This window comes from Kogia breviceps, chromosome 7, assembly GCF_026419965.1.
Source record: "Kogia breviceps isolate mKogBre1 chromosome 7, mKogBre1 haplotype 1, whole genome shotgun sequence".
Lineage (NCBI taxonomy): Eukaryota > Metazoa > Chordata > Mammalia > Artiodactyla > Physeteridae > Kogia > Kogia breviceps.
The window spans coordinates 27,310,049-27,336,935 of NC_081316.1; the positions used below are offsets into that span (position 1 = coordinate 27,310,049).

Consider the following 26,887-nt stretch of genomic DNA (forward strand, 5'->3'; position numbering starts at 1 on the left):
ATTAAATGCACAACATTTGCATTATAGGAGTACCAGAAGGAGAAGAGAAAGAGAAAGGACCAGAGAAAATATTTGAAGAGATTATAATCGAAAACTTCCTTAACATGGAAAAGGAAATAGCCACCCAACTCCAGGAAGCGCAGAGAGTCCCATACAGGATAAACCCAAGGAGAACCACACCGAGACACATAGTAATCAAACTGGCAAAAGTTAAAGACAAAGAAAAACTATTGAAAGCAGCAAGAGAAAAACGACAAATAACATACAAGGGAACTCCCATAAGGTTAACAGCTGATTTCTCAGCAGAAACTCTACAAGCCAGAAGGGAGTGGCATGACATACTTAAAGTGATGAAAGGGAAAAACGTACAACCAAGATTACTCTACCCAGCAAGGACCTCATTCAGTTTCGACAGAGAAATCAAAAGCTTTACAGACAAGCAAAAGCTAAGAGAATTCAGCACCATCAAACCAGCTCTACAACAAATGCTAAAGGAACTTCTCTAAGTGGGAAACACAAGAGGAGAAAAGGACCTATAAAAACAAACCCAAAACAATTAAGAAAATGGTCATAGGAACATACATATCAATAATTACCTTAAACGTGAATGGATTAAATGCTCCAACCAAAAGACACAGGCTTGCTGAATGGATACAAAAGCAAGACCCATCTATATGCTGTCTACAAGAGGCCCACTTCAGAACTAGGGACACACACAGACTGAAAGTGAGGGGAAGGAAAAAGATATTCCATGCAAATGGAAATCAAAAGAAAGTTGGACTAGCAATACTCATATCAGATAAAATAGACATTAAAATAAAGAATGTTACAAGAGACAAGGAAGAACACTACATAATGATCAAGGGATCAATTCAAGAAGAAGATATAACAATTATAACTATATATGCACTCAACATAGGAGCACCTCAATACATAAGACCACTGCTAACAGCTATAAAAAAGGAAATCGACAGTAACACAATAATAGTGGGGGATGTTAACACCTCACTTACACCAATGGACAGATCATCCAAAATGAAAAGTAATAAGGAAACAGAAACTTTAAGTGACACAATAGACCAGATAGATTTAATTGATATTTATAGGACATTCCATCCAAAAACAGCAGATTACACTTTCTTCTCAAGTGAGCATGGAACATTCTCCAGGATAGATCACATCTTGGGTGACAAATCAAGCCTCAGTAAATTTAAGAAAATTGAAATCATATCAAGCATATTTTCTGACCACAATGCTATGAGATTAGAAATGAATTACAGGGAAAAAAACGTAAAAAACACAAACACATGGAGGCTAAACAATACATTACTAAATAACCAACAGATGACTGAAGAAATCAAAGAGGAAATCAAAAAATACCTAGAGACAAATGACAATGAAAACACGACGATCCAAAACCTATGGAATCCAGCAAAAGCAGTTCTAAGAGGGAAGTTTATAGCTATACAAGCCTACCTCAAGAAACAAGAAAAATCTCAAATAAACAATCTAACCTTACACCTAAAGGAACTAGAGAAAGAAGAACAAACAAAACCCAAAGCTAGCAGAAGGAAAGAAATCATAAAGATCAGAGCAGAAATAAATGAAATAGAAACAAAGAAAACAATAGCAAAGATCAATAAAACTAAAATCTGGTTCTTTGAGAAGATAAACAAAATTGATAAACCTTTAGCCAGACTCATCAAGAAAAAGAGAGAGAGGACTCAAATCAATAAAATTATAAATGAAAAAGAAGTTACAACAGACGGCGCAGAAATAGGAAGCATCCTAGGAGACTACTACAAGCAAAGTTATGCCAATAAAATGGGCAACCTGGAAGAAATGGACAAATTCTTAGAAAGGTATAACCTTCCAAGACTGAAGCAGGAAGAAATAAAAAATATGAACAGACCAATCACAAGTAATGAAATTGAAACGGTGTTTAAAAATCTTGAAACAACAGAAGTCCAGGACCAGATGGCTTCACAGGTGAATTCTATCAAACATTTAGAGAAGAGCTAACACACACCCTTCTCAAACTCTTCCAAAAAATTGCAGAGGAAGGAACACTCCCAAACTCATTCTATGAGGCTACCATCACCCTGATACCAAAACCAGACAAAGATACTACAAAAAAAGAAAATTACAGACCAATATCACTGATGAATATAGATGCAAAAATCCTCAACAGAATCCTAGCAAACAGAATCCAACAACACATTAAAAGGATCATACACCATGATCAAGTGGGATTTATCCCAGGGATACAAGGTTTCTTCAATATACACAAATCAAACAATGTGATACACCATATTAACAAATTGAAGAAGAAAAACCATATGATCATCTCAATTGATGCAGAAAAAGCCTTTGACAAAATTCAACACCCATTTATGATAAAAACTCTCTAGAAAGTGGACATAGAGGGAACCTACCTCAACATAATAAAGGCCATATACGACCAACCCACAGCAAACATCATTCTCAATGGTGAAAAACTGAAAGCACTTCCTCTAAGATCAGGAACAAGACAAGGATGTCCACTCTCACCACTATTATTCAACATAGTTTTGGAAGTCCTAGCCACGGCAATCAGAGAAGAAAAATAAATAAAGGAATACAAATTGGAAAAGAAGAAGTAAAACTGTCACTGTTTGCAGTTGATATGATACTATACATAGAGAATCCTAAAGATGCCACCAGGAAACTACTAGAGCTAATCAATTAATTTGGTAAAGTTGGCGGATACAAAATTAATGCACAGAAATCTCTTTCATTCCTATATACTCATGATGAAAAATCTGAAAGAGAAATTAAGGAAACACTCCCATTTACCATTGCAACAAAAGGAATAAAATACCTAGGAATAAACCTACCTAGGGAGACAAAAGACCTGTATGGAGAAAACTGTAAGATACTGATGAAAGAAATTAAAGATGATACCAACAAATAGAGAGATGATACCATGTTCTTGGATTGGAAGAATCAATATTGTGAAAATGACTATACTGCCCAAAGCAATCTACACATTCAATGCAATCCCTATCAAATTACCAATGGCATTTTTTACGGACCTAGAACAAAACATCTTAAAATTTGTATAGAGACACAAAACACCCCAAGTAGCCAAAGCAGTCTTGAGGGAAAAAAACGGAGCTGGGGGAATCAGACTCCCTGACTTCAGACTATACTACAAAGCTACAGTGATCAAGACAATATGGTACTGGCACAAAAACAGAAACATAGATCAATGGAGCAAGATAGAAAACCCAGAGATAAACCCACGCACCTATGGTCAACTAATCTGTGACAAAGGAGGCGAGGATATACAATGGAGAAAAGACAGTCTCTTCGATAAGTGGTGCTGGGAAAAGTGGACAGCTACATGTAAAAGAATGAAATTAGAACACTCCCTAGCACCATACACAAAAATAAACTCAGAATGGATTAGAGACCTAAATGTAAGACCAGACACTATAAAACTCTTAGAGGAAAACATAGGAAGAACATTCTTTGAGATAAATCACAGCAAGATCTTTTTTGACCCACCTTCAAGAGTAATGGAATAAAAACAAATAAACAAATGGGACCTAATGAAACTTAAAAACTTTTGCACAGCAAAGGAAACCATAAACAGGACAAAAATATAACCCTCAGATTGGTAGAAAATATTTGCCGAAAATGAATAAATGGTCAAAGGATTAATCTCCAAAATATATAAACAGCTCATGAAGCTCAATATTAAAAAAACAAACAACCCAATCCAAAATTGGGCAAAAGACCTAAATAGAGATTTGTCCAAAGAAGACATACAGCTGGCCAAGAAGCACATGAAAAGCTGCTCAGCATCACTAATTATTAGAGAAATGCAAATCAAAACTACAATGAGGTATCACCTCACACCAGTTAGAATGGGCATCATCAGAAAATCTACAAACAACAAATGCTGGAGAGGGTGTGGAGAAAAGGGAATACTCTTGCACTGTTGGTGGAAATGTAAATTGATACCTCCACTATGGAGAACAGTATGGAGGTTCCTTAAAAAACTAAAAAGAGAATTACCATATGACACAGCAATCCCACTACTGGGCATATACCCAGAGAAAACCATAATTCAAAAAGACACATGCAACCCAATATTCATTGCAGCACTATTTACAATAGCCAGGTCATGGAAGCAACTTAAATACCTATCGACACATGAATGGATAAAGAAGTTGTGGTACATATATACAATGGAATATTACTCAGCCATAAAAAGGAAGGAAATTGGGTCATTTGTTGAGTCGTGGATGGATCTAGAGACTGTCATACAGAGTGAAGTAAGTCAGAAAGAGAAAAACAAGTATTGTATATTAATGCATGTATGTGGAACCTAGGAAAATGGTACAGATGAACTGTTTCGCAGGGCAGAAGTTGAGACATAGATGTAGAGAACAATCGTATGGACACCGAGGGGGGAAGGTCATGGGGGTGGGTGGGGATGGTGATGTGATGAATTGGGAGATTGGGATTGACATGTATACACTGATGTGTATAAAATTGATGACTAATAAGAACCTGCTGTATAAAAAAATAAATAAAATTAAATTAAAAATAAATAAAATTAAATTTAAAATTAAATTAAAATAAAATAAATAGTTTGCTTCTTAGGTTTATATAGTGGATACTCTTGTAATCTACTTGCCATACTAATAATACTGAGTTAGCTGAAACAATGTTTCTCATTGGTTAGGATGACTTTAGCTGCAAATAATAGAGAATACTGTTTCAAACAGATTTAAGCAAAAAAGAAGCAAGAAATTCAGAAGTAAGGCAGCTTCAAGCATAGTAGGACAGGAGTACAGTTATGTTCTCTATAATTTACTGGATTTTGTGCTGTTTCATATATTGGTAACAGGATGGCTGCTGCATAGTCTGGTACAAATTTGTCTAGAGGTAGAAAAGGACCATCTCTTCCCTACGACTGAAGAAGCCTTTCCCAGAAGTCCCTTCTAGTGTCACATTGGCCAGAACTAGATTGTGTCCATCCCCAAATCATTCACTGACAAGGGGCATGGGATCACCATAATTGAGTTGCACCAATCAAGATAATTGTAGCCTTCCTTGAGCCAAAAGGAGAAAGTGTAAATCCTTAATCAAAATCAGGACAGCAAGGATGAGGAAGAGAATGGATATTGTGTAGGCAACTGAGGGTATTGCTTCCAATGTGAGGAGGTTTTCTTAATTTATTTCCTAAGCAGAGTACAGGTGTAACCAAAAGTTGCGCCTGGCTGCTTGCCGCTCAAAAGCCAATAAAGACGCAAGGTTGGTGGAAAGGAAAGTTTGCTTTATTTTGGATGCTGGCAACGGAGGGTGGGGGAGAGGGTGGACTACTCTCCAAAGGCTGACTCCCCACCCCCGCCCCTCCACTGACAACCAGTAGGCAAGAAATTTTATAGAAGGAGGGAGGGGGCTACATGCAGAAACAGCACGGTCAGCTCTGAAATTGGTCATCTTGAAATTGGTCATGCGGTGGTCTGACTGGCGTCATCTTAATTGTTTTAAGTACAATCTTCAGTTCCAGGGTCAGTTTGTTCCCATTTCCTTGAGGCCTATTCCTGGAATTGTGGCAGCTTATGTCATGGCTACAGTCTGGTCATCATGTAGTTAACTCCTTCCACCTGATGGGGCGTTTCAATATCTACAAGATAGCTCACAGAGTATGGCTCAGGATATTATCTAGAGCCCTTGAGAAGGAACTAAAGGTCCTTGGCTCTGTTTGGTGACTAAACTATTATTATTTAGTCTTGTTGGACTGTTTTCTTTTGTTTCTGCATTTTCTCACTTTTCTGATTAAACTTATTTTTTGGCTAAAGTTTTTTTCACAGGCAAAAGGCAGATGGAAGACATGGTTGAATGGGGGTGGCGGGGAAGGACCATAGGGTCCTGCTCTGTTTCACAGGGTCAGTGCTGTAGTACTAGAAAGAATTAGTTTTATTTGAAATATTTTTTCTGGAATTACACACACTTTAGTTATAGCATAATTTTATAACATCTGTCAGAAATTTTATTTGCTACTTATATCAAACTCTTAATAACAGTATAAAATTTATGATGAAATGAATTTAAATTAGACATATATTAACTTTCACTCATTCATTAATTCGTGGTATTTTTGTGACTATTAACTTCTGCCAAGCACCTGGATATAAGGATGTGAAAAACCAGCCATGGTCCTGTTCTCAAGGAGCTTTCAGTCTAGTGGTGGGAAAGGGCTTTTGTAAAATTGTCAAATTATTGAATATGGAGTGGGTGACATAAGGAGGTCTTCTGAGAAGAGATAAACAGGATTTATTTGGGTACACAAGGAGGATACTGAAGATGGTAACATTTTTAAGCAGAGAGCACAGCATATGAAAGGATTCCATGGCAGAGTGAACAGGATGAATCCCATGAATTGAAAGGTCAGTATATGAGGGAGAGGGTAGCCTTGTAGGAAAGGTTACAGATTTTTGCCTTTTTTCCTCCAAAGAGCAGTGAGAAGTCATATAGGGGCTTTTAGTTAGGAGTGGAAGAGAGGGTACCAGATTCGTGTTTTTGAATAGTTTACTTTGGCCCTCAGTGGAAAACAGATTGAGTGCACCAGGTACATGCAGGGAGACTATTAGCTAAGTATTGCCGGAGTCCTAGTGACAGATGATAATAGCCTGGACCAAGGGAGTGGAAATGGATAAAGTGGGTGGACTTAAGATTTTTAGAAGATAAAACCCACAGGCCCTGATAATAGCTTGGATATATGGAGTAAGGGGCAGTGAGATGTTAAGGGTATCAGGGATGATTTTGCAGTTTCTGGTTTGCATATCTAGATAGAGGAGGTATCTCTTCCTAAGGCAAAGAATGCTGGAAGAAGACTAAGCTTGAAGGAGAAGGGCTCGGATTCAGTCTCAGACATGTTGATTTTGAGGGATCTTAGATCTGTTTAAGTGGAGATACTGAATAGGTTTTGGTCTGAGGCACAGAGGATTCCAGGGATAGACATAACCAGTTTGGAAGTTGTCAGTGTGTAGATGGAAAATGAAGCATTGGGGCATTGATTAGAATGCCTTAAGAGAGAATTTAGAGTGAGGCAGGAATAGGGCCAGGACCATCTTCAAGAACTCTAGTGAATAAATAGAGGAGGATGAGCCTATGAAGACAGAAAAAAAAGCAGGAGAAAAATTAGTGGATTATCATATTTCAGAATTCAGGAAAAAAAGAGGTTTAAAGAAAGAGGAAGTGCTCAAATGCTATTCAAAGATCAAAATTAATGAGCATTAAGATAATGTCCTTTGGATTTGTCAATGTGGTAGTCATTGGTAATCTTTGTGAGAGTGATTTCAGTCAAATGATACTGAAAGCCAGACTGGAGTGGCCTGAAAATGAGTGGGAGAAGGGAAATGGAAACAGAGAAATGATAAAGATATTTAGCTGTGCATCACAATAGTTAGAGGGAGATGTGAGTATGGGAGGATTTAATTTTTAAGATAGGAAAGACTTGATCATGTTTAAGTGTAGTGGGAAAAATCTAGTTGGGAAGGAGTAGTTAAATATACAAGAAATGACGGGTAAATATCATGCCTTAAAACCTGACAGCAAACATAACTGAAAGCATAGGTGTAGTATTGGCCTTAGACAGGAGCAGGGACTCTTGTAATACAACTAGAGGGTAAAGGAGAGGATGGGTGTAGAAGTAGGTAGGCTTGTAGCTTTGGTAGCAGGAAGACAAAGCTTCAGTTTTCTCTCTCATGTAGGAGGTCATTCCATCTGCTGACAACAAGAAGGGATGTAGGGGAGGGGAGGCTGGGTGGAGAAAAACACAGCAGAGATAGTTTGAAATATTTATTGTGGCAAGGAAAGGAGAGATTTGACCAAAGATATGAAATAGAAGTGACTGGGCAGTATTGAGAGACCTTGGAGGTTGGTGACTATGAGTAATAGTGATAAGGATGTGTTCGTTTGTGTGACTTTCTCCAGGAGTACCAGGCTTCTTGGTGTGCACACAGAGAGTAAACAGTAAGGGTCACCCAGGGTTAAGACTAGTGGCAAAGGTTATCCATGAATGAAGAAGAATGAGTAGACTGAGGAGAGATGGTGCACTTGAAGGTCAGGATGCTCAGGGGGGCAGGGTTTGTTTGTTTTGTTTGTTCGATAAGAGGGTTGGGGAGAAATTATCTTGAAATAACGTTGTAAGTAACACCACTTCCCAAATTTGAGATTGTGTGGTATGAGAGACTAAATTCCCAGCGCTTGAGAGGGCTCTGAGGAAATGAGTGAACTCAGGGGAAAGCTCGTTTTCTTTTAGCAGAGGTTAAGGGTCTAATCGATTTTGTTGATCGGGGGGTGGAGGGGGGGAATGTTTTCAGAGTGCATAATGCAAAGGTTTTAGAAATGGATGAAGAAGTTGAGGATAATATATAAAGAACAAGAAAATATAGAAGCTTAAGTGAATGATGATGCAGTAGACCAAGAGTAGGAATACTTTTTCTGTAAAGGGGCAGACAGTAAATATTCTTCATCTTACAGACCATAAAGTCTCTGTTGCAACCACTCAACTCTGTTGCATAGCATAAAAGCAGCCATAGAAAATGTATAAATGAACAGTGTGATTGTTTTCCAAGAAAACTTTATTTATGGGCATTGAAATATGAATTTCATATACTGTAAAAGTGTGACAAAATATTATTCTTCTTTTGATCAATTTTTTTTAACAATTAAAAACATACAAACCATTCTTAGCCCACAAACCATACAGAAACAGGCTGTGGCCAGAATTTGGCCCATGGTGTGTGTAGTTTGCTGATCCCTGCTTTAGAGGATCCTTTGAAGAGATTGTGTAGGGAGGTCTAAATCTGGGCTTACGTTTCTGGGCTTGACTCATAAAAATATGTTGAAAGATATCAAGGTGGGCTTCCCTGGTGGCGCAGTGGTTGAGAATCTGCCTGCCAGCGCAGGGGACACGGGTTCGAGCCCTGGTCTGGGAAGATCCCACAAGCCGCGGAGCAACTAAGCCCATGTGCCACAACTACTGAGCCTGTGCGTCTGGAGCCTGTGCTCCGCAACAGGAGAGGCCGCGATAGTGAGAGGCCCGCGCACCACGATGAAGAGTGGCCCCTGCTTGCCACAACTAGAGAAAGCTCTTACACAGAAATGAAGACCAAACACAGCCAAAAATAAATAAATAAATTAATTAAAACTTAAAAAAAAAGATATCAAGGTTCTCTGTGTTTGAGGAAGATGACGTTGTTTGATTTGATGGCTTGTAGACTCAGCTCACTCGGCCTGGGGTTATGTTGCACTAAGCATACTCTCTCACCTGGACGTTTGGGTAGTGCCAAACCAAACTCAGAGGCTGTAGACTGTGGAACCACGCCACCTCTATGGTGGCCATTCCGGAAGCTGCAAACTGCACCAGATGTGTCTGGGTGTGGAGGTGACTCCCAAAACTATAAACAAATGAACTCAGCTAAAAAGAGTTTGCGGAAAATCTCTTCCCAGGTGCTTGTCAAGAGGAGTCTGGTTTTATAGCATGATGGTTTTTAGATTTCAGTGTCAGAAGAGTTCTCTACAACCTAAGCTATAAGAAATTAACAACAACAACAAAAAAGAAATATTTTAACAAGCTTAATGGGTATAGATTAGTGGAAATGGTATTTTAATTAGCCTTAATATTTTAGCAAGTTGGCACTGTTGAATATTTTTCAATTGTAAATTTTAAGAATGACCTTACAAGTAGAGGCTTCATTTCAGGGCTTTTGACAGAAATTTATATTGATACTAATTCATACCACTGATAATTTACTGTGAGAAAATGATTACTGAAGGTTGGCATTGCTTAAACACTGCAAGGATCTTTTATCCTGAAAGTAGGAGAGAATGACAGTGTTGCTGATGCATTATTAATTTCTAATATATCTGATTTTCTAATGCCAGTTTTTAAACTCATTTAACTCTTAAAACTTGGCTTGCACAAACATTTTTACTGATGTTTTAGCAATGAAAAGAAGAATCTTTGAGTTGAAAAGCCATGTGATTTTACTTGGCTAATTCTTTCTAAGACTCAAAGGCAGCACTATTTGACATAAGTTTTAAAATCATAGAAATTTTAGTTGAAGTAAATGGGACTATCTTTAAATAGCTCATATTTTACTTAGTTTAACTGATAAATTATAACTTTGGAGGACATTTAGGTATTTGAAGCTTCACTAGTAACTAGGGCATATAATTTGTACTAAAGGGATTCATTGCACTTTTAAATAATAGATTTGTAATCTTAAGAAATTGAGAGATAAACATAAAAAATGGAAAGGTGAAGAATGTGGTGATCCTGAGGAGGGGGTTGCATCTCTTTAGGGTCTATGGGACCAACTGTAGATTCTTAGTAGTATTCAGAGGTGACTGGCTAAGGAAGAATGCATACTGAGTTAACTCCTTTGAGTATTTTTGTCATTGGTGATGGTAAAAGATAATTTCGGGCACAGAGTAACATGGAAGAAAGTGATGAATAGAAGAATTTTTCTAGTCAGAGACTATGTTAATTACTAAAAATGTGCAGATCCCCTGCCAGTGTCAGTCTGTATGTTCCACTATCCTTTCTGTCTCAAGTCACAGACCAAACTGCAGTTTCTTCTCCTGATACCTCGTCTCTTATATTTAGAATATTGTTTTCTGAGCATCTTTAATAAAAGTTTGAGTCCATTAGACGGGAGACCTAGGTTAACTTGTGTGTAGTAGTCATTAAAGAAATTAACCCAAAAGGTTAGGAGGGAAGGCAGGAAGAATAAGGTTTAGAGAGTTACCAGAGTTATTACCTTATTTGTTTGGGTAGCAAGAACCAGTCCCAGCCATGGGCAAGTTGGCTAGAGAGAGGTAGGAACAGTGATATCAGAGGGCCATTCTAAGTTAGGGAGCACTGTGTCTGACTTATGAGGACACATGACATTGGTCCTCCTGCACTGACACACTTCAAGTCGGCAGACTGGAGGTCAGTGGATTTGCTCCACATGACAGTGCTTACAGGCACTTATGAAGTACATTGCAAGTATCTTGTTTTCTAACTAGGTAAAGCTAGTTAAAGCTACTGTGAATATTTCCCTCCTAAATTAGAGGGTTCAAGATTATTCCTATAACTTTATCTTTAATCACAAATAGTCTTCTTGGTTTTGAGAAAAACAGCAGCAATACATACTTTCTGAAAATTGCCCAAAGCTCTGGATTGCAGCTAGAGTACAAGAAACACACACAATCCTGTAAATGCCCTTGAGAGTATGTGGCATGTGGGAAAATTACTGGTCATGTTCAAGGGTAGAATAAAGGCTGAGAACCTCTGATATAATCCAGTAAAGGTCAATTTGTCAGATTAAATTAATCAGTTAAATATTTGCCTTTTAAATGCAACACATCACTTGATACAGCAATTAGGATGATAAACCAACTGAGTCACAATGTTTGAAAGTTGTTCTCCAGACTGAAAGGAAAGTACAATTTTGCCTCTATATATACATGAAGCTGTTTAAATATGTCTGTTGTCACAAAGGAAATGGGTTGATTGGGCTAGGGCTAGGATTACAGGCTCCAGTTTTAAAATAGGGATATTGGGCTTCCCTGGTGGTTCAGTGGTTGAGAATCCGCCTGCCGATGCAGGGGACACGGGTTCGTGCCCCGGTCCGGGAAGATCCCACATGCCGTGGAGCGGCTGGGCCCGTGAGCCATGGCCGCTGAGCCTGCGCGTCCGGAGCCTGTGCTCCGCAACGGGAGAGGTCACAACAGTGAGAGGCCCGCGTACTGCAAAAAAAATAAAATAAATTAAATTAAATAGGGATAGAAGTGGGCAGAAATGGAGGCAGGGTGATATCAGTAATCAGAAAATTTTTTAAACTATATAATCATAAAATGAACATTGTCCTTCAGCAGTTCTTGGTTATGTAAAAGAAATATATTACAGCTATGAACAGTAAGAATGGAAGACGAAGTACTTTCAGTTTGGATTTGGAATATATTATTATGGATTTTTAAATGAATGTGGCAAGTTTCATATTTTGGGAGTCACTTCCAAAAGTCTGATAAAAGCCTGCCCTCAGGTTCCTGATACTGCCTAACTTCCCTCTGTTACTTTAATTTTTCTCCTCTTGTGAGTAGAACTTTCTCTCCAACTGACGCATGTTTAAGTCTTCCCTGATGTTGGAAAGATGATTGTTACACCTTTATAAGGGCTATATCAAGAACAGGTTGAGAATGAAATAGTGCCATTTGCAGAGGTGGACCTAGAGACTGTCATACAGAATGAAGTCAGAAAGAGAAAAACAAATATATAATATCTCTTATATGTGGAATCTAGAAAAATGGTAGAGATGAACTTATTTGCAAAGCAGAAATAGAGTCACAGATGTAGAGAACAAACTTATGGTTACCAAGCAGGGAAGGGAGGAGTGGGATAAATTGGGAGATTGGGACTGACATATATATACTACTGTGTATAAAATAGGTAATTAATGAGAACCTACTGTATAGCACAGGGAACTCTGCTTAGTGCTCTGTGGTGACCTAAATGGGAAGAAAATCCAAAAAAGAGTGAATATGCATGCATGTATGAATGATTCACTTTGCTATATAGCAAGAAACCAATATAACATTGTAAAGCAACTTACTCCAATCAAATTAATTTAAAAAAAGAATAGGTTGAGAAATTAAAATATTAAGAGAAGAGCTTTAGCATATTAGAAACCATTAAAAGTGAAGTTCTTCAAACTCAGGCTCATGGAAAACCTTGAAATGTGGTTTATTAATTCCATTTTTTAGTACCCAAAGAACATAAGTTATCAAGGTGAACTGTGATCAGACTATATTTATAATTTATTTTCAGATACTTGGAAAGACTTTAAAAGCTAAGGAAAGTACCTTAAAACCTAATCTGAAACATAATATCCTCCCTATTGTAAAATAAATGAAAAATACAGAAAATAGCAGGAATAATATAAAAATCTCTCAGAGTTCTACCATTTATTAAATAATATGTAACTACTTTTTAATATTCCTTACATCTCCTTTCTCTTTTTATTAATATTTGTGTGTGTGCTCGAAATACAATTGGAATCTAACCATTTTAACTGCCTTTTTCCATTTCATATTAGAAACATTTGATAAATCATCAAATTTTATTTTATAATATAATTTTAAATACCCATATAGTAGAGAAAGGACTTTAAATGTGTATTCAATTTCGTTAGAGCTAACTGTGATAAATTATTTATAAGGTTTTTTTTTTTCTGTGTAGGTTTTAGATATTTGCACAATGAGAATGAACCTAAATTCACCAGCCAGATATCTTTATGATTTGTATGGCAGGAAAATTAAAGATATTTCAAAAGGTAAGCGGCAAAGATTTTGTAAACTATGTGATAGTATTTCAAAAGGCATTTACATAATTTTGTTTTTACTTTATACATTTAAAAGGAAAAGATATAAAAACCAGTTTAATTATAACATATCATTCTTATATGAAGGGAAATCATGAAACAGTATTAAGGTTTGGGGAATCTTATTTCATCATGTTTTAGTCCATTTGGGCTACTATAACAAAAATACCATAGATCAAGTGGCTTAAACATTAAGCATTTATTTCTCACAGTTATGGAGACTGAGAAGTACAAGATCAAGGCACTGGTAGATTCTTTGTCTGTTGGGGGCCCTTTTCTGATTGATAGATGGCTGTCTTCTCACTGTGTCCTTAGATAGTGGAAGGAACAAGGGCACTCTCTGAGGTCTTTTATATAAGGACACTAATTCCATTCATGAGGGCTCCACCCTCTTGACCTAATCCCTTCCAAATACTATCCCTTTAGGGATTAGATTTCAACATATGAATTTTGGGGGGGGTCACGAACAGTCATCTAAGCACAGCACAAGCTTAGATTTTTTTAAAAAACGATGGGTATTTTAACCTTAGCAAGCCATAACTTAATTTACAAAAGTAATTGATATATTTTCATATTTAACAATTTCTATGGTATACAGCTTTCAAAAGAGAAAGATAAGAAATTGTGCTACTTTATGCTCAGAGTTTTTTAAAATGTTTTGGTTAACTTCTAGAGGTTTTTCAAAAGTCATGAAATATGCTTTAAAACAATTCTATTGTATGTCTTTGTCAAAATAAGAGACCTCCCTCTATATTTCTAAAGGCACTGATTTGCCAGTCTTTGAAAGCAAAAATACTTGATTTCACATCATTAAACTACTGTCAGTAGTAATTACTACTATTACTTTACTTTTTACTATTTAAAAATTTTAATTTTTATTTCTTTAGTAGTAATTAATATTACTTTAATAGTGCCACAGTTAACACTATTAAATGTGCTACTATATGGTCCTATCACTTCATTTAAACCTTAACTTCATATACCTGAAGAGGGCCAAAATCTTAAGTAGTATACTTAACTGCAAGGCTAGATATCTCCAAATTACTGTAAGTAATTTGGAGATATAGCTCTACTGGATACTCCCATTTGTTTCCAATATTCTTGCTTGTATTGTATAAAAGCAAACTTTCCTGGCTTTATCATCCTTAATTAAAACTATTGAGTGACCACTGATATTTTGATACTTACTGTTTATAACTCTTAAAATTTATTTTACTAAGTATTGTATATGTGTGTGTGTATTTAGAAACCAAATCTATTTTTCTTTATTTTTAATGTTTGTATTAGATATGAGTATTATTTTTCATTTTATTAGGAGTTTTCATCTGAAGATTTTAAAGCACTTGTAGACACTTACCCATTATCTAGAAGCATTAGTTATTTACCTCTAAGACATAAGTAACACAGAGAATCCTTCCTCATGGTCTTTTTTTGGGGAGTGGGGAGAGTAATATTATTAAGTTGATTTCTTCCTTCTTACATTTTTGTCCCCTCCCCCATCACATAGGCTTAAATTTTCTGTATGATAAACAATATTATATAATCGCTCTTAAAATTAATAAAATAAATAAATAATGCATTTTCTTAAGACCCTGTCTAGCTTTGAATGATTTCCATCTCACCTGGAATTAAAAAATTATATTTGACTAAATTGCTAGAGTTGAAACTCTAAGGAACCCTGGTTAAGATGAAAGATTAAATTTAGAAAGTTGATTTTTTTTTCCCTTCCCAAATGTGGTACAATAGAATTACTTATCAAAACAGAAAAGTTCTGACTCTGAGGTGTGAGACTTCATGGATGCCAGAGGCATTCAGATTCATGCCTCATGCTTCACGTTTCCCAGAAGTGTGCTATTATCACATTTTAATGCATGCCTTGCCCTGTGTTTTTGCATACTTATAGAAGCTTATGCCAGCTGAAATTAGCCTATGCAACTACTAACATGGGGAAGCATAACAAGCTCACTGGACTTAAAATACTTAAAGAAGCTAATCCTGTTGGAGGAACTTCCAGTGTGCAGCACCCTAGTCACTTAACATTAAGTTTCTGCATTTCTTTTTTCTTTGTTTGTTAGTATAATTCTGTGCTTCAAATGATTGAGATCCCTAAACTTTTATGTCTGATAGTCTTCTGAAATTTAACTTGGGAAAGGTCAAGTATTATATGAAAGTTATCTTTTATTTTAAATAAATGCTAACATTCTGATCTGATATATGACTTTTTAAAAATTACTTGCTCTGTATCAGATCAGAAAAAGTCATTTAATAATGTTTAATATTAATATCATAGCAATTATCTATTATTTTTAAGCACAAATTAGAAGCGTAATTGTACCAAGAACTAAAAGTAACAGATGTACAAAATAAAAGATTTTCTCCTATCTGTTGCTTCTTTTTGGGGGATTAGATATACTTTCAATTGTTCCTCCTGTGCTGTGTGAAATGAGTACATTTGACATGACATTAAACCACTTTTTTTACTTTATCAAGTCTAGTAAAACCTTTAAAAACACGTAGGACTTACAAATCACTTGTGTTTTTAAATTTCTAAACCATAGAAGATTTTAACAAAGAAATTTATATTGTTACATGTGGAAAAGTTCTTTAGTTGTGACTCCTATGTTGATCTATTCTTTTGAGAGTATAAGAGAACTACCCACTGTGTAAAGATGCCATATACCTATATATGGTCGACATGCTGGTACAGCATTTCTGCTAGAGCATAAAATAAGTGTGAAAAATGCATTCTGCAAAATTACACCCTCAAAAATAACAGTGCTGTGAGAAAAATGGGTTTGAGGAAGACTAAAGTCTATGCACTTTTAAAACGAGAATACTACCTAAAATAGTAATTATTAACTTAGGAGATAATATAAATAGCCCAGGTAGGCATCTCCGAGTGCTGCTTCAGAAGATCTTAAAGCTGCACAAAAACAATAGAATGTGAGATAATACAGACGAAAGTCAACTAGAGGTTTGAGCCAGTGGGGCTTCTTTAAAGAAGGCACAGGAGGAAGCAAAACTCCCACAAAGAGTAATGCAAGGCATAGGGTGCACCTTTCTGGGGAGGGAGCCCCAGTGCAACAGCCAAGCTAACGGGTCTTTTATCTTCCCTGCTAAAGAATAGAATTCTACTCCTACTCTGTTGGCCTCATTTGCCTAGGAAAAGCACATATTCACCAACCAAACTTCTATATCTTACTGACATCATTCCCCTATTTACTAATCATATATGAGCTACCTGGTGTTACAGAAGCACATAGTAGTGGCAGAACACATTTAGATAGTATCAGAGTTTGATGAAGTTGTTTAATAACACTCTTATTCCCCCAAACATCCCCCAAGTTTTTGTTACCTTAACTTCTTTAGCTTAATTATTACATTATGGTGAACCAGGGGAGGCACTCTCCCTCTTGTGGAAGGGGATACTCAGTCTCTTAGGACCTTTATGATGCTGCTATTCCAATAACCAAACCCCGCTCCTTTGTGGAACCTTCTGGATCATAGTGGGTAGTATGAAATTTACCCTGGAAGATTCTGAATGAGTTAGAATAGTACATTAATTAAATTGGATTCAAAGCCATGCTATGGAACAATAAACATTCATTTTCTATTCCATTTCCTACCTCAAATCAGCTGTCCAAAATAGCTATAGATTCTTAAACAAGTTCTTCAGAGAGTCTACAATGAGATCAACTGACACGATTAACATAGTTCAATCACAAAATTCTAATAACATACCCTGAATTTGCATGTTCTCTTTCCCATTATCAATTTTTTGTAAAGAAATCAAATTTGAAGAATAAAATTTCGTGGCTGCAAACAGCAGCCTCCTCGGTAGTGTATGCAGCCTGTTGCCTGTATGGGTTGCCCTAGGGGGCCTTGGAGACACCCCTTTCCAGTGGACATTAATGACTGGCATGCTGTCCCCAATCTAGGCTCCAGACAGGTATACGTGGTGCCTTTGGAAAGCCCCAGGGCACAGTGGCCAGGGTCCACATTGGCCAGGTCATAATGTCCATCTGCACCAAGCTGCAGAACAAGGAGCATGTGATTGAGGCCCTCCACAGGGCCAAGTTCAAGTTCCCTGGCCGCCAGAAGATCCACATTTCCAAGAAGTGGGGATTTACTAAGTTTAATGCAGATGAATTTGAAAACATGGTGGCAGAAAAGCGGCTTATCCCAGATGGCTGTGGGGTCAAGTACATCCCTAATAGTGGCCCCCTGGACAAATGGCGGGCCCTGCACTCGTGAGAGCCTTGGCGCTGCCCCCTCCCTACCCATGCCCACCAATAAACTCTACTTTCTTGTCCCTCCCCAAAAGAGAAAAGAATAGAATTTCAAAGAAGTTAAAATCCAAAAGTTTTAAGTCCACAAAGTGAATTTCATAATCAAATAATCTTACCTTTGTGAGTTAAAATCCAATAAAAGTTCAAACTTTTCAAATTAAAACTCAAAGAAATTGAAGTCCTTCCTATTTTATTCTTTCCAAGTATCAGCCAGATGGCTTCTGGATGCCTGGTTTGAGCTGGAATTCCTATAACGGCTACTGTCTGGGCTCCTGCAGTGGGTGTCATCCCTCAGGGCTCAGAAGTTGAATTGGGTCTACACCAACTTTCTCATGTTTCCTACTTCCGACTGAACCAAAAGGTGATCACATCAGCCCCACACCCGGCACATTCAGAATAGAATCCAATCCCCAGTTTCTCATGTGGCCATTCCAAGCAAAATGATGTTTCCTGTTTGGCAAGATCCAGACCCATGTGCCTGTTGCCAGAGACCATAGCAGAGACTAAGTAAGGAGGGCAAAGAAGAGAAAGCATTCTTCATGTCAGACTTTCCAAGATGCCAGACAATTTATACTGTTGAGCAGAGTCTATGACCTGTGACATAACTCAGTGGGAAGCAATCTCCCATCAAGGCATTGATTATAGCATTATGTATATATAATGTCTTACAGGAAAAATTGACCAATATACACTGTCTCCTCTCTCAAAGAGGCTTCATAAAGTGTTGGTTAAGTGCTTTGATTTTGGAGCCAGAGCTCAAATTCCAGTTATGCCACTTATTGTATGACCTTGGACAGGTTATTCGTTTTTCTGAGAGTGAGTCTCCTAATCTTTAAAATAGGGATTATAATACTTACATTAATAGATTGCTGTAAAGATTAAGTGAAGTCTGTGTAAAGTCCTTAGAACAAGTGCCGGACATTTGGTAAGTGTTACATAACATTATCATCATTATTGCTGTTATTATTATTCTCAGAGGGTACTGAGAGTGTTGCACTCTTGCAACATTTAGAAATTTACATTGGTGGTAGCCCCAGTATTAAAGACTTGTTTGACTTATGAAAATAACTCTACCGTTATTTGCCTTTGTAAAATATTCCAAACGTCTTAATGTTTCTTTCCCTCTGCGTCCTGTGTTTCCAGACCCCGTGCTGAACGAAGCACGGGTCCTATCTAGTGGCATAGTGTCCACCTTGCCTTGGGAGCATTAATTTCAATCCTGGGTACCGGTGACTGCTGTACTGACCTCTGGCCTAAGAAACCTGCTTGATGGGCACAGCTTCCCCCTCATCTCCACATCAGTTCCAACTGGAGAATAACTTTCAGTGGATCTCTGAATTGAAGGAGCTGTTTATGTTTCTGAGGCTCATGTTCTTAGGTGCCCAGTGAGGGCCAACACTACTGCCATTTCCTCTTGAAGACATGGTCTTCCCTCAGTTTTTGAATGCTCCTGGTCTTGAGTTAATGATTGTCATCTTTTTCTTCAGTATTTAGGATTTGCCTCCAGGGTTTGCCTCTACTGAACTCCTGTTCATTTCAGAAAAATTCCCTCTGTAACAGACTTGGGGCTACATTGTTTGCAGCAGTTGAGGTTTTTCTCTTCTTTAACCTTCCCTTTGCTTTCTGGTCCATACTTGTGTTTTTCTAACATATTTCTCTAGCTATTTTTTTCCTTGCAGGGTCTCTCATAGTGAGAGATATGAGGTCAATAAGTTCCAAGTTTGTCAATAGCATCCTTTCTTCAAGCCAGTCTTATCCATTTTCACCTCCCTGAGTTAAATAATCCTACTTAGGATGTATTTTCCCACAGTCCAACATATAATTTAGATCTGGACTCCTTGATTTATTCTTGTTCTGCCTGGATCTCCTATAATGTAACTCATCTTGCCTTTACCTTTTCTTAATCTTAATCTTAGGCCCATAAATTTTTGGAGTTCACCAAATACTTTTTTTTTGGAGTACTTTATATTAATCTTCTTAGTATTCCTCTCTCCAGCTTGTTCAGATTTTATGTGCACTCTTTGTATAACTGTTCCATCCTCATAAGAGATTCTCTGATTTCTCTTGCTATTAATTTATCTGTAACCTAAATGCCACCTCTTCACAATATTCAGGATTCTGCCTTCTCTGGGGAATTGCTCTCCACAGAAGATTTGCTGTCTGAGATCTTACCTATGAGATTTCTCTGTTAGGTTTCACTGGGGCCCCATTTCTTATTTCTGATTTTGCAACAATTAAAATATACCCCCCTTTTATAATAACCTCTTTAAGAGTAGTTAGACTTGGATGTACCTCCTGTACCCTCATACCTGGCCTTCACGATCTTAGTTTTTGTTTTTCATATCTGTCGAATGTGTGTTCTCAGATCAGACGTTTACATTTATTCTAAGGAACTCTCTTTCCTCCTTGAGCTAAATAAGCCATCTTATTTGTTTTCATGCACACACTGCTTTGTTCTGATTGTAAGATTGAAGCATATTTTAAAACCACTTTACTTTCTTCTTGTTTCCTTTAACAAATCTGATTCCTAGATTTGTAATACTTTCTTTGAGTTGTTTCACTACTTAACTGAAAAGGACAAAGCATTCTTTTTATAACAAATCTACTACTTTTCTGTAGGTGAAGCCATAGTTTGGGTTTCTGACAATTAGAACCATGGTCAACATTTATGTGATAAATAAACTTAGAGTCAACCTGAATTGGTGGAGTTTACTTTAAAAGCTTGTGGACAAGCCACACAAATCTAATGTTAGCTCATCCACAGTTCCTTTTTGGCCCAGAGTGTAGTTTAAAATAACATAGTGGAGAATAGAATTTGAGACATGGGACCTAATGCTTCCTATGTAGGCATGGTACTATCAACTTAATGACAGAACCTCACTGTACCATGCGTAGAACCCAGCTGCCACTAAACTTTAAATTCCTGACCTGCAGATTTAATTGTAAAACACAGAAAAACAGCAACTGTTGTTCTCCCTTCCAATGCCTAAAATGATCTAATCCCAATCTCAGGCTTGCCTGCAGTATCAGGGGATGTTTGCTGCCTAGTTCAAGTGCCAGTAGCTGCAGCCTGCACAGTAACCCCACCCTTGCCCTGGGCTGGCATTTTCTGAAGGCCAAGGTTAGCGGAAAATAATCCCAGCTGCATTTAGTTGCTGTAACCCATCAAGCTCAAAATTCTACACAGTTCTTGCTTATTAAAAATTTCAGGCCAACCTCCCTATTCTCCATGTACAGTCCCTTCAGTAAGAGCACAAATATAAAACTGAAAATTCCACTACATGACCCAGTGTAAGTTGCCAGACACCACCAAGGTTAAAAAGCAAGCAAGCAAACGAACAAAAACCTACATAGTCCTTGCATATTAAAGCATCATCAAAGCATGAAGCCACCTAGTCAGGGTCCCTCCATAAGTCACAATATTTTTGTGTTATTTTTCTCTCCAGAATTACTCATGTGTTTCTCGGGGTTCCTCACCATCTTGGTCCCCTAAATATAGCACTATCCTGAGTTTTACGAGACATTCTAGCAAAATATTGACCCTAAGGTGGTAGTGAAAACCCCAGAATTTGTAGGCAGCTGGTCAGAGGGAGGGCAGTCTTGTGGAGAATTGTGCCTTTAACCTTGAGTTTTGTTAACTCCTTGCATTTGGGGGACTGATACTTCCCAATTTCAAAACATATCACAAATAAAGCTACAGTAATTAAAACAGTGTGGTACTGGTACAAGCAGAGACATATAGACCAATGGAATAGAATTAAGAGTGCAGAAATAAACCAATACATCTATGGCCAATTGACTTTCAAAAGGGTGTCAAGACCATGCAATGGGGAATGAATAGTCTCTTCAACAAATGGTGCTGGCACAACTGGATATCCACATACAAAAGACTGATGTTGGACCCCTACCTAATATCATATATGAAAAAAAACCAAAACAAAATTGAAAGTGGATCAATGCCATAAATATAAGAGCTAGAAGCATAAAACTTTTCCAAGAAGACATAGAGGTAAATCTTCATGACCCTGGATTTAGCAATGGATGCTTATACATGACACCAAAAGTATGAGCAACAAAAGAAAAAAATAGGTAAATTGGAATTCTTCAAATTAAAAAAAAAATTGTACATTAGAGGACATTATCAAGAAAGTGAAATGAAAAGACCACCTTCCAAACGGGAGAAAATATTTGCAAATCATGTATCTGATATAGTTAAGTATCCAAGATATATAAAGAACTCTTAGACTCAACAACAAAAAGACAAACAGCTCAATTAAAAAGATGGGCATGGGGCTTCCCTGGTGGTGCAGTGGTTAAGAATCCGCCTGCCAATGCAGGGGACACAGGTTCGACCCCTAGTCCGGGAAGATCCCACATGCCGCGGAGCAGCTAAGCCCATGCTCCACAACTCCTGAGCCTGTGCTCTAGAGCCAACGAGCCATAACTACTGAGCCTGCGTGCCACAACTACTGAAGCCCACGTGCGTAGAGCCTGTGCTCCGTCACAAGAGAAGCCACTGCAATGAAGCCCGCTCACTGCAACGAAGACCCAACACAGCCAAAAATAAATAAATAAATTTTTAAAAAAAGATGGGCAAAGGAATTAAATAGACATTTTTTCCAAAGAATATATACAAACAGCTAAGAAGCACATCAACATCCTTTGTCATAAAAGAAATGCAAATCAAACTCACAATGAAGTAACACTTTACACACATTAGTGATGACTATAAAATAAAAATCACACACATAGACAAAATGGAAAATAAGTTGGTGAAGATGGAGAAATTGGAAACTTTGGATATTGGGAACATAAAATGGTGCAGCCACTTTGGAAAACGATTTGGTGGTCCTCCAAAATGTAAACATAGAATTACCATGTGGCCCTGCAATTCTACTCCTAAATGTATACCCCAAAATAATCGAAAATAGATAATCAAACATGTGCCTGTACATGCATATTTAGAGCAGCAGTGTAGATAATAGCCAAAAGGTGGAAACCAAACATCCATGAAAAGATGAAGGTAGAAATACATTGTGGTATATACATAGAATGGAATATTATTCAGCCATGAAAAGGAATGGAGTACTGATAATGCTAGAACATGGATGGACCTTGAAAACATTATGCTAAATGAAAAAAGCCAGACCAAAAAGGTACCATATTGCATGATTCCATTTATATTTGAAATATCCAGAATAGATAAATCCATAGAGGTAGAATGCAGATTCATGTTTGCTAAGGCCTGAGGGGAGAGGAGAATGGGGAAACTGTTTAATGTATGAGAGGTTTTACTTTGGAATGAAGGAAATTTGTCAGAACTGGCTAGAGGTTGTGGTCGCACATTTTCAACATACTAAATGCCACTGATTTCCTCACTTTAAAATGGTTGATTTTATGTTATGTGAATTTTACTCCAAAAATTATTTAAAAAAAAAAAGACAAGTGGAGCAGAACCGCATCATCCCAGTTGTCTAGCCAAGGTCATCCTAGATGGCCAGCTGATTCCAAGGCATGTGATCTAGCCCAGCTATGACCTGCAGAACCACCCAGGTAATTTGTGGACTCTTGAGCTTAATAAATGCTTGTTGTTCTATGCCTCTGAGTTTTGAGGTGGTTTGTTATGCAACATTATTGTGGCAATAGATACCAAATATAGATAGCTATTTATACTTCATAAATATTATCACATTGTCTTTATTTACTTGTTAGACTAAATTCTATTCCTAAATCTTAATCCTTTGTGTGGCCAAAGAGTGATCTTCCTAAAATATCCTTTTTTTTTTCCTCAAAACTTTACATATCAGGACAGTCTTCACACTCTGTATCCTGACATTCAAGCATTATTTTGTTTACTAATACCTCTTTCTCATAACTTCTTTTGATATCAAATGTCTGTACCGTATGTCATAACATTTGTTTATACAGTATCTCTGTTTCATGTGTAGGTCTTATCTCTTTAACTAAAGAGAGATTTTGTTCTCATACTTAAAAAAAAAAAGAAACCTCCAAAAATCTTTTAATATCTACAATGGGACTGAGCATGTAATGGACCCTCAAAAAATAAATATTTATTAATTTTAATTAATTAATTAATAATTGTTAAGTATAATCTTTGTTAGAGTAAGTGATGAAAAACACTTTTTAAGTGAATGAGTGAATTAAAATTCAAAAAAATTATTTGTTGAATTAAATTTGCACAAATTACCCACTATTAACTACTTTTTGTTGCTAATTCTCAGTGCTGTCACTTAGTGATTCACCACCACTCTGAATAGTATTTTGCCATATTCCATAGAACTTTAAAAGCCTGAAGATGTGTATGCATTATTAGATGCATAGTGCAGTGTAAAAAACAAATGATAATGACTACATTTTTTGATAGCTGCTTTAGAATAGTGTTGATTGTTTTACTTTGGATCTCAGCATTAGAAGCATCTTTGGTCATCACCAAAATCTCACTTTATCGTGACTCTCCTCTAAATCATCTCCAATAAGTGTCCATCCAGCCACTACTTGTTCTATTTCTGATAGCTCTAATTTAATTTTAAAAATCTAATAACTTTTAAACTTTTACCGTTAGTCTTGATTTTGTCTTCTGGAGGTGAATAAAGCAAATTAATTCCCAGTCTATGACTGCCTTTAAATATTTGAACAAGTGTGATTTAAATCTTCTCCACTTTAAATATCTCCAGTCTCTCCATCTATTTCTCTGACCCCTCACCATCCTGGTAACTCTTTGTTCTGTTTAGTTTTTTTGGTATTCCTCTTTGTTGACCCCACATTGTACACAATTTTCCAGGTTAATTAGTGTTGAGTAAAGCAGCCCCACCTCCTTCCTCTTTTTTTTTTTTCAGATCATTATTTAGCCTAAACTTGCATTATTATTTCTTTTACATACATCATATCATTGACCTAAATTAAACTTAAAGTCAACTAAAGCCCCCAAGTTTTTGCTCACAATTTTCTTTTAGGCTACTTCCTTATCCTGTACTTGTACTGCTGATTTTTTAGATATGTGAACAGAAATTTATACATTGATACCTACTAAATTTCTAATTATAAGGTTTTTATTTAGTAGAGTAGCCTTACAAGATTTTTCAGATATTTAATCGGTCACCCAGGGATTAACAATTTCTCCTATCTTTGTTTTCACTTGTAAATTTTGTATGAATACCAACTTTACCACTGTCCAAGTTATTGATAAAAATGTTAAGTAGGCCATGATCAGGGACAGAGATCTTTAGCATGCTAATAGGGTCCCTGCTTCAGATTTATATTAGTCTTCCCTGGATATGGCTGTTCATTTAGTTATGAATCTATAGGCTCACCTATCTCCAACTTAAACACAATTTTCTAATTGCCTCACTCTAGTAACTCTATTTTTAAAAGTGAGTTTAGTCTGTCATAATTGCCCCTATTGAATCAATGCTTAAACTTTTATCATGGCCTGAAGGGCCTTCATGATTTGCTCCCTACCCAGCTTCTCCATCTTCACTTGTACTGCTGACCCCTTCATCTCTGTGGTCAAGTCACTTTATTTTCTTGTTTCTGTTCCTCAAACACTTGATTCTCCTTCATGCCCCAGTACCTTACCATATGTTTCCTCTGCTTGGATTCTCTTCCCCTATCTTCCTTGCAAGCTATTTTTCCTACTCTTCTTAAGGTCTTATTTTAAATATTTCTTCTTCTGAATAGCTTTCCCAACATTGGCTTGCTCCTGTCCCACTTCCTCCCTTATCCAGAACTGGTATCCCTGTTACATTAATAGCACCCTGTGTATAGTAATTGTCACAAGTGTAATTAATAAAACTGCTTAAGGAGTTATTTAATATTGATCTGTCCCCTAGACTGTAAGATCCGTGAGGACAGAGATTTAGTAGTCTTCTCTATTCCCATGTTTAACCCAGGTCTAATTGATATAGAGGGGGTATTATAAAATATTATAAAAATTGGGGATGATGCCCTTCTTGGTGAAGCATTGTACTTCGATTCCTTTAGATGTAAATGGAAATTTCAGGACTTTGAGAGAGTCTAGTCAAAATGCTTCCCTCTCCCTTTATGCCCTAAAATGCCTAGTACTACCCTTGTTTTGCTAGTACTTCTCCTGCTCTGCTGAATGTGGAATTCTGCAAAGGTACAGATGGTCTGGGCCCTGTAAATGGCATTGCTTTCTTAGTTAAAAGTGCGTAACTCACTGTAGCCTGCAGCCTACAGTCAAGTCCCATACAGGGACAACTATATGTGTGTGTGTTCATTCTGATTCCTTATATTACTTTCTCCAGGAAAGAAACTGTAAGCCAGGGCAGCATCCACTTATAACTTTCTTTTGTCTTGTTTTGGATAGTGAGTGACGTATTTCTCTATCATTTTTAAAGAGAAGCATCAAAAGAAATCAGTCATGAATTCTAAATAGAGGACTTAACCAGGAGGTTTGCAGAGCCTTCTACGTTCTCCTGCCTTGTTGCAGATACGCCCATTTATCTGGGAAGCGACATACAGACTTAGCAGTACGTAAGCAGTATTGTCTTTAAGCATAAAGACAATAGATGGTAGCCACAGTCTATTGAGATCTGCTTTCCACTGGAAGAAATACTGGTTATATGTTGCTGTTAGAGATGTCAAGCTCCATGGAGGGAATTTCCCCATGGGTCTCCCTCTCTGCACATTAAATATTTGCTTAGTATGCGAATTATCCCATGTTGGGTCCTAATGATTATTGTTTATTTTTCTAAGTGTTCACAAACCATTTTATAATCTGCCCCAGAATTTTTCAGGGAATAAAGTTCAAACTTATGGAAACAATATCTTCTTTAAAATTAAGTACATTTGCCTCGCTTCAATCCTTGGATCCCTTTACCATTTACCTTTACTCCTCAAATTTTATGAAATGTAAAACTTTAGGTCTCTTGCTGAAGAAGGATGCCAAATGCTGGTGGTTGTTAACCAGCCCTGAAATGTCTCTAGATTGAAATATACAAAGGCAGCCAGTTAAGAGCCCCTGTGTGTAGGAAAGATGCCACTAAGGAAAAGTCTTCAAACCTTCCTTGGGACAATGCTCTCTGTGACCTTGCTTTGGTTCCAGGGTACCTTAGACATGGCCCTCAGTGTCCTCTAGTGACTTTCAGACATTGAACTTGAGCACTAGTTACTCTGATTGCTTGG

General features: G+C 37.1%; 1 protein-coding gene and 1 pseudogene across 1 annotated transcript in view; both read left to right on the forward strand.

Moving 5' to 3' along the window:
- Positions 1 to 26,887, forward strand: part of DCDC1 (doublecortin domain containing 1) — a 458,528-nt gene that overhangs the window by 76,515 nt on the left and 355,126 nt on the right. Inside the window, 1 exon segment of the mRNA XM_067038066.1 lies at positions 13,292 to 13,385. Within this exon segment, the coding sequence (XP_066894167.1) occupies positions 13,292 to 13,385 (94 nt within the window).
- On the forward strand, positions 17,218 to 17,327 carry LOC131760737 (small nucleolar RNA SNORA70; annotated as a pseudogene).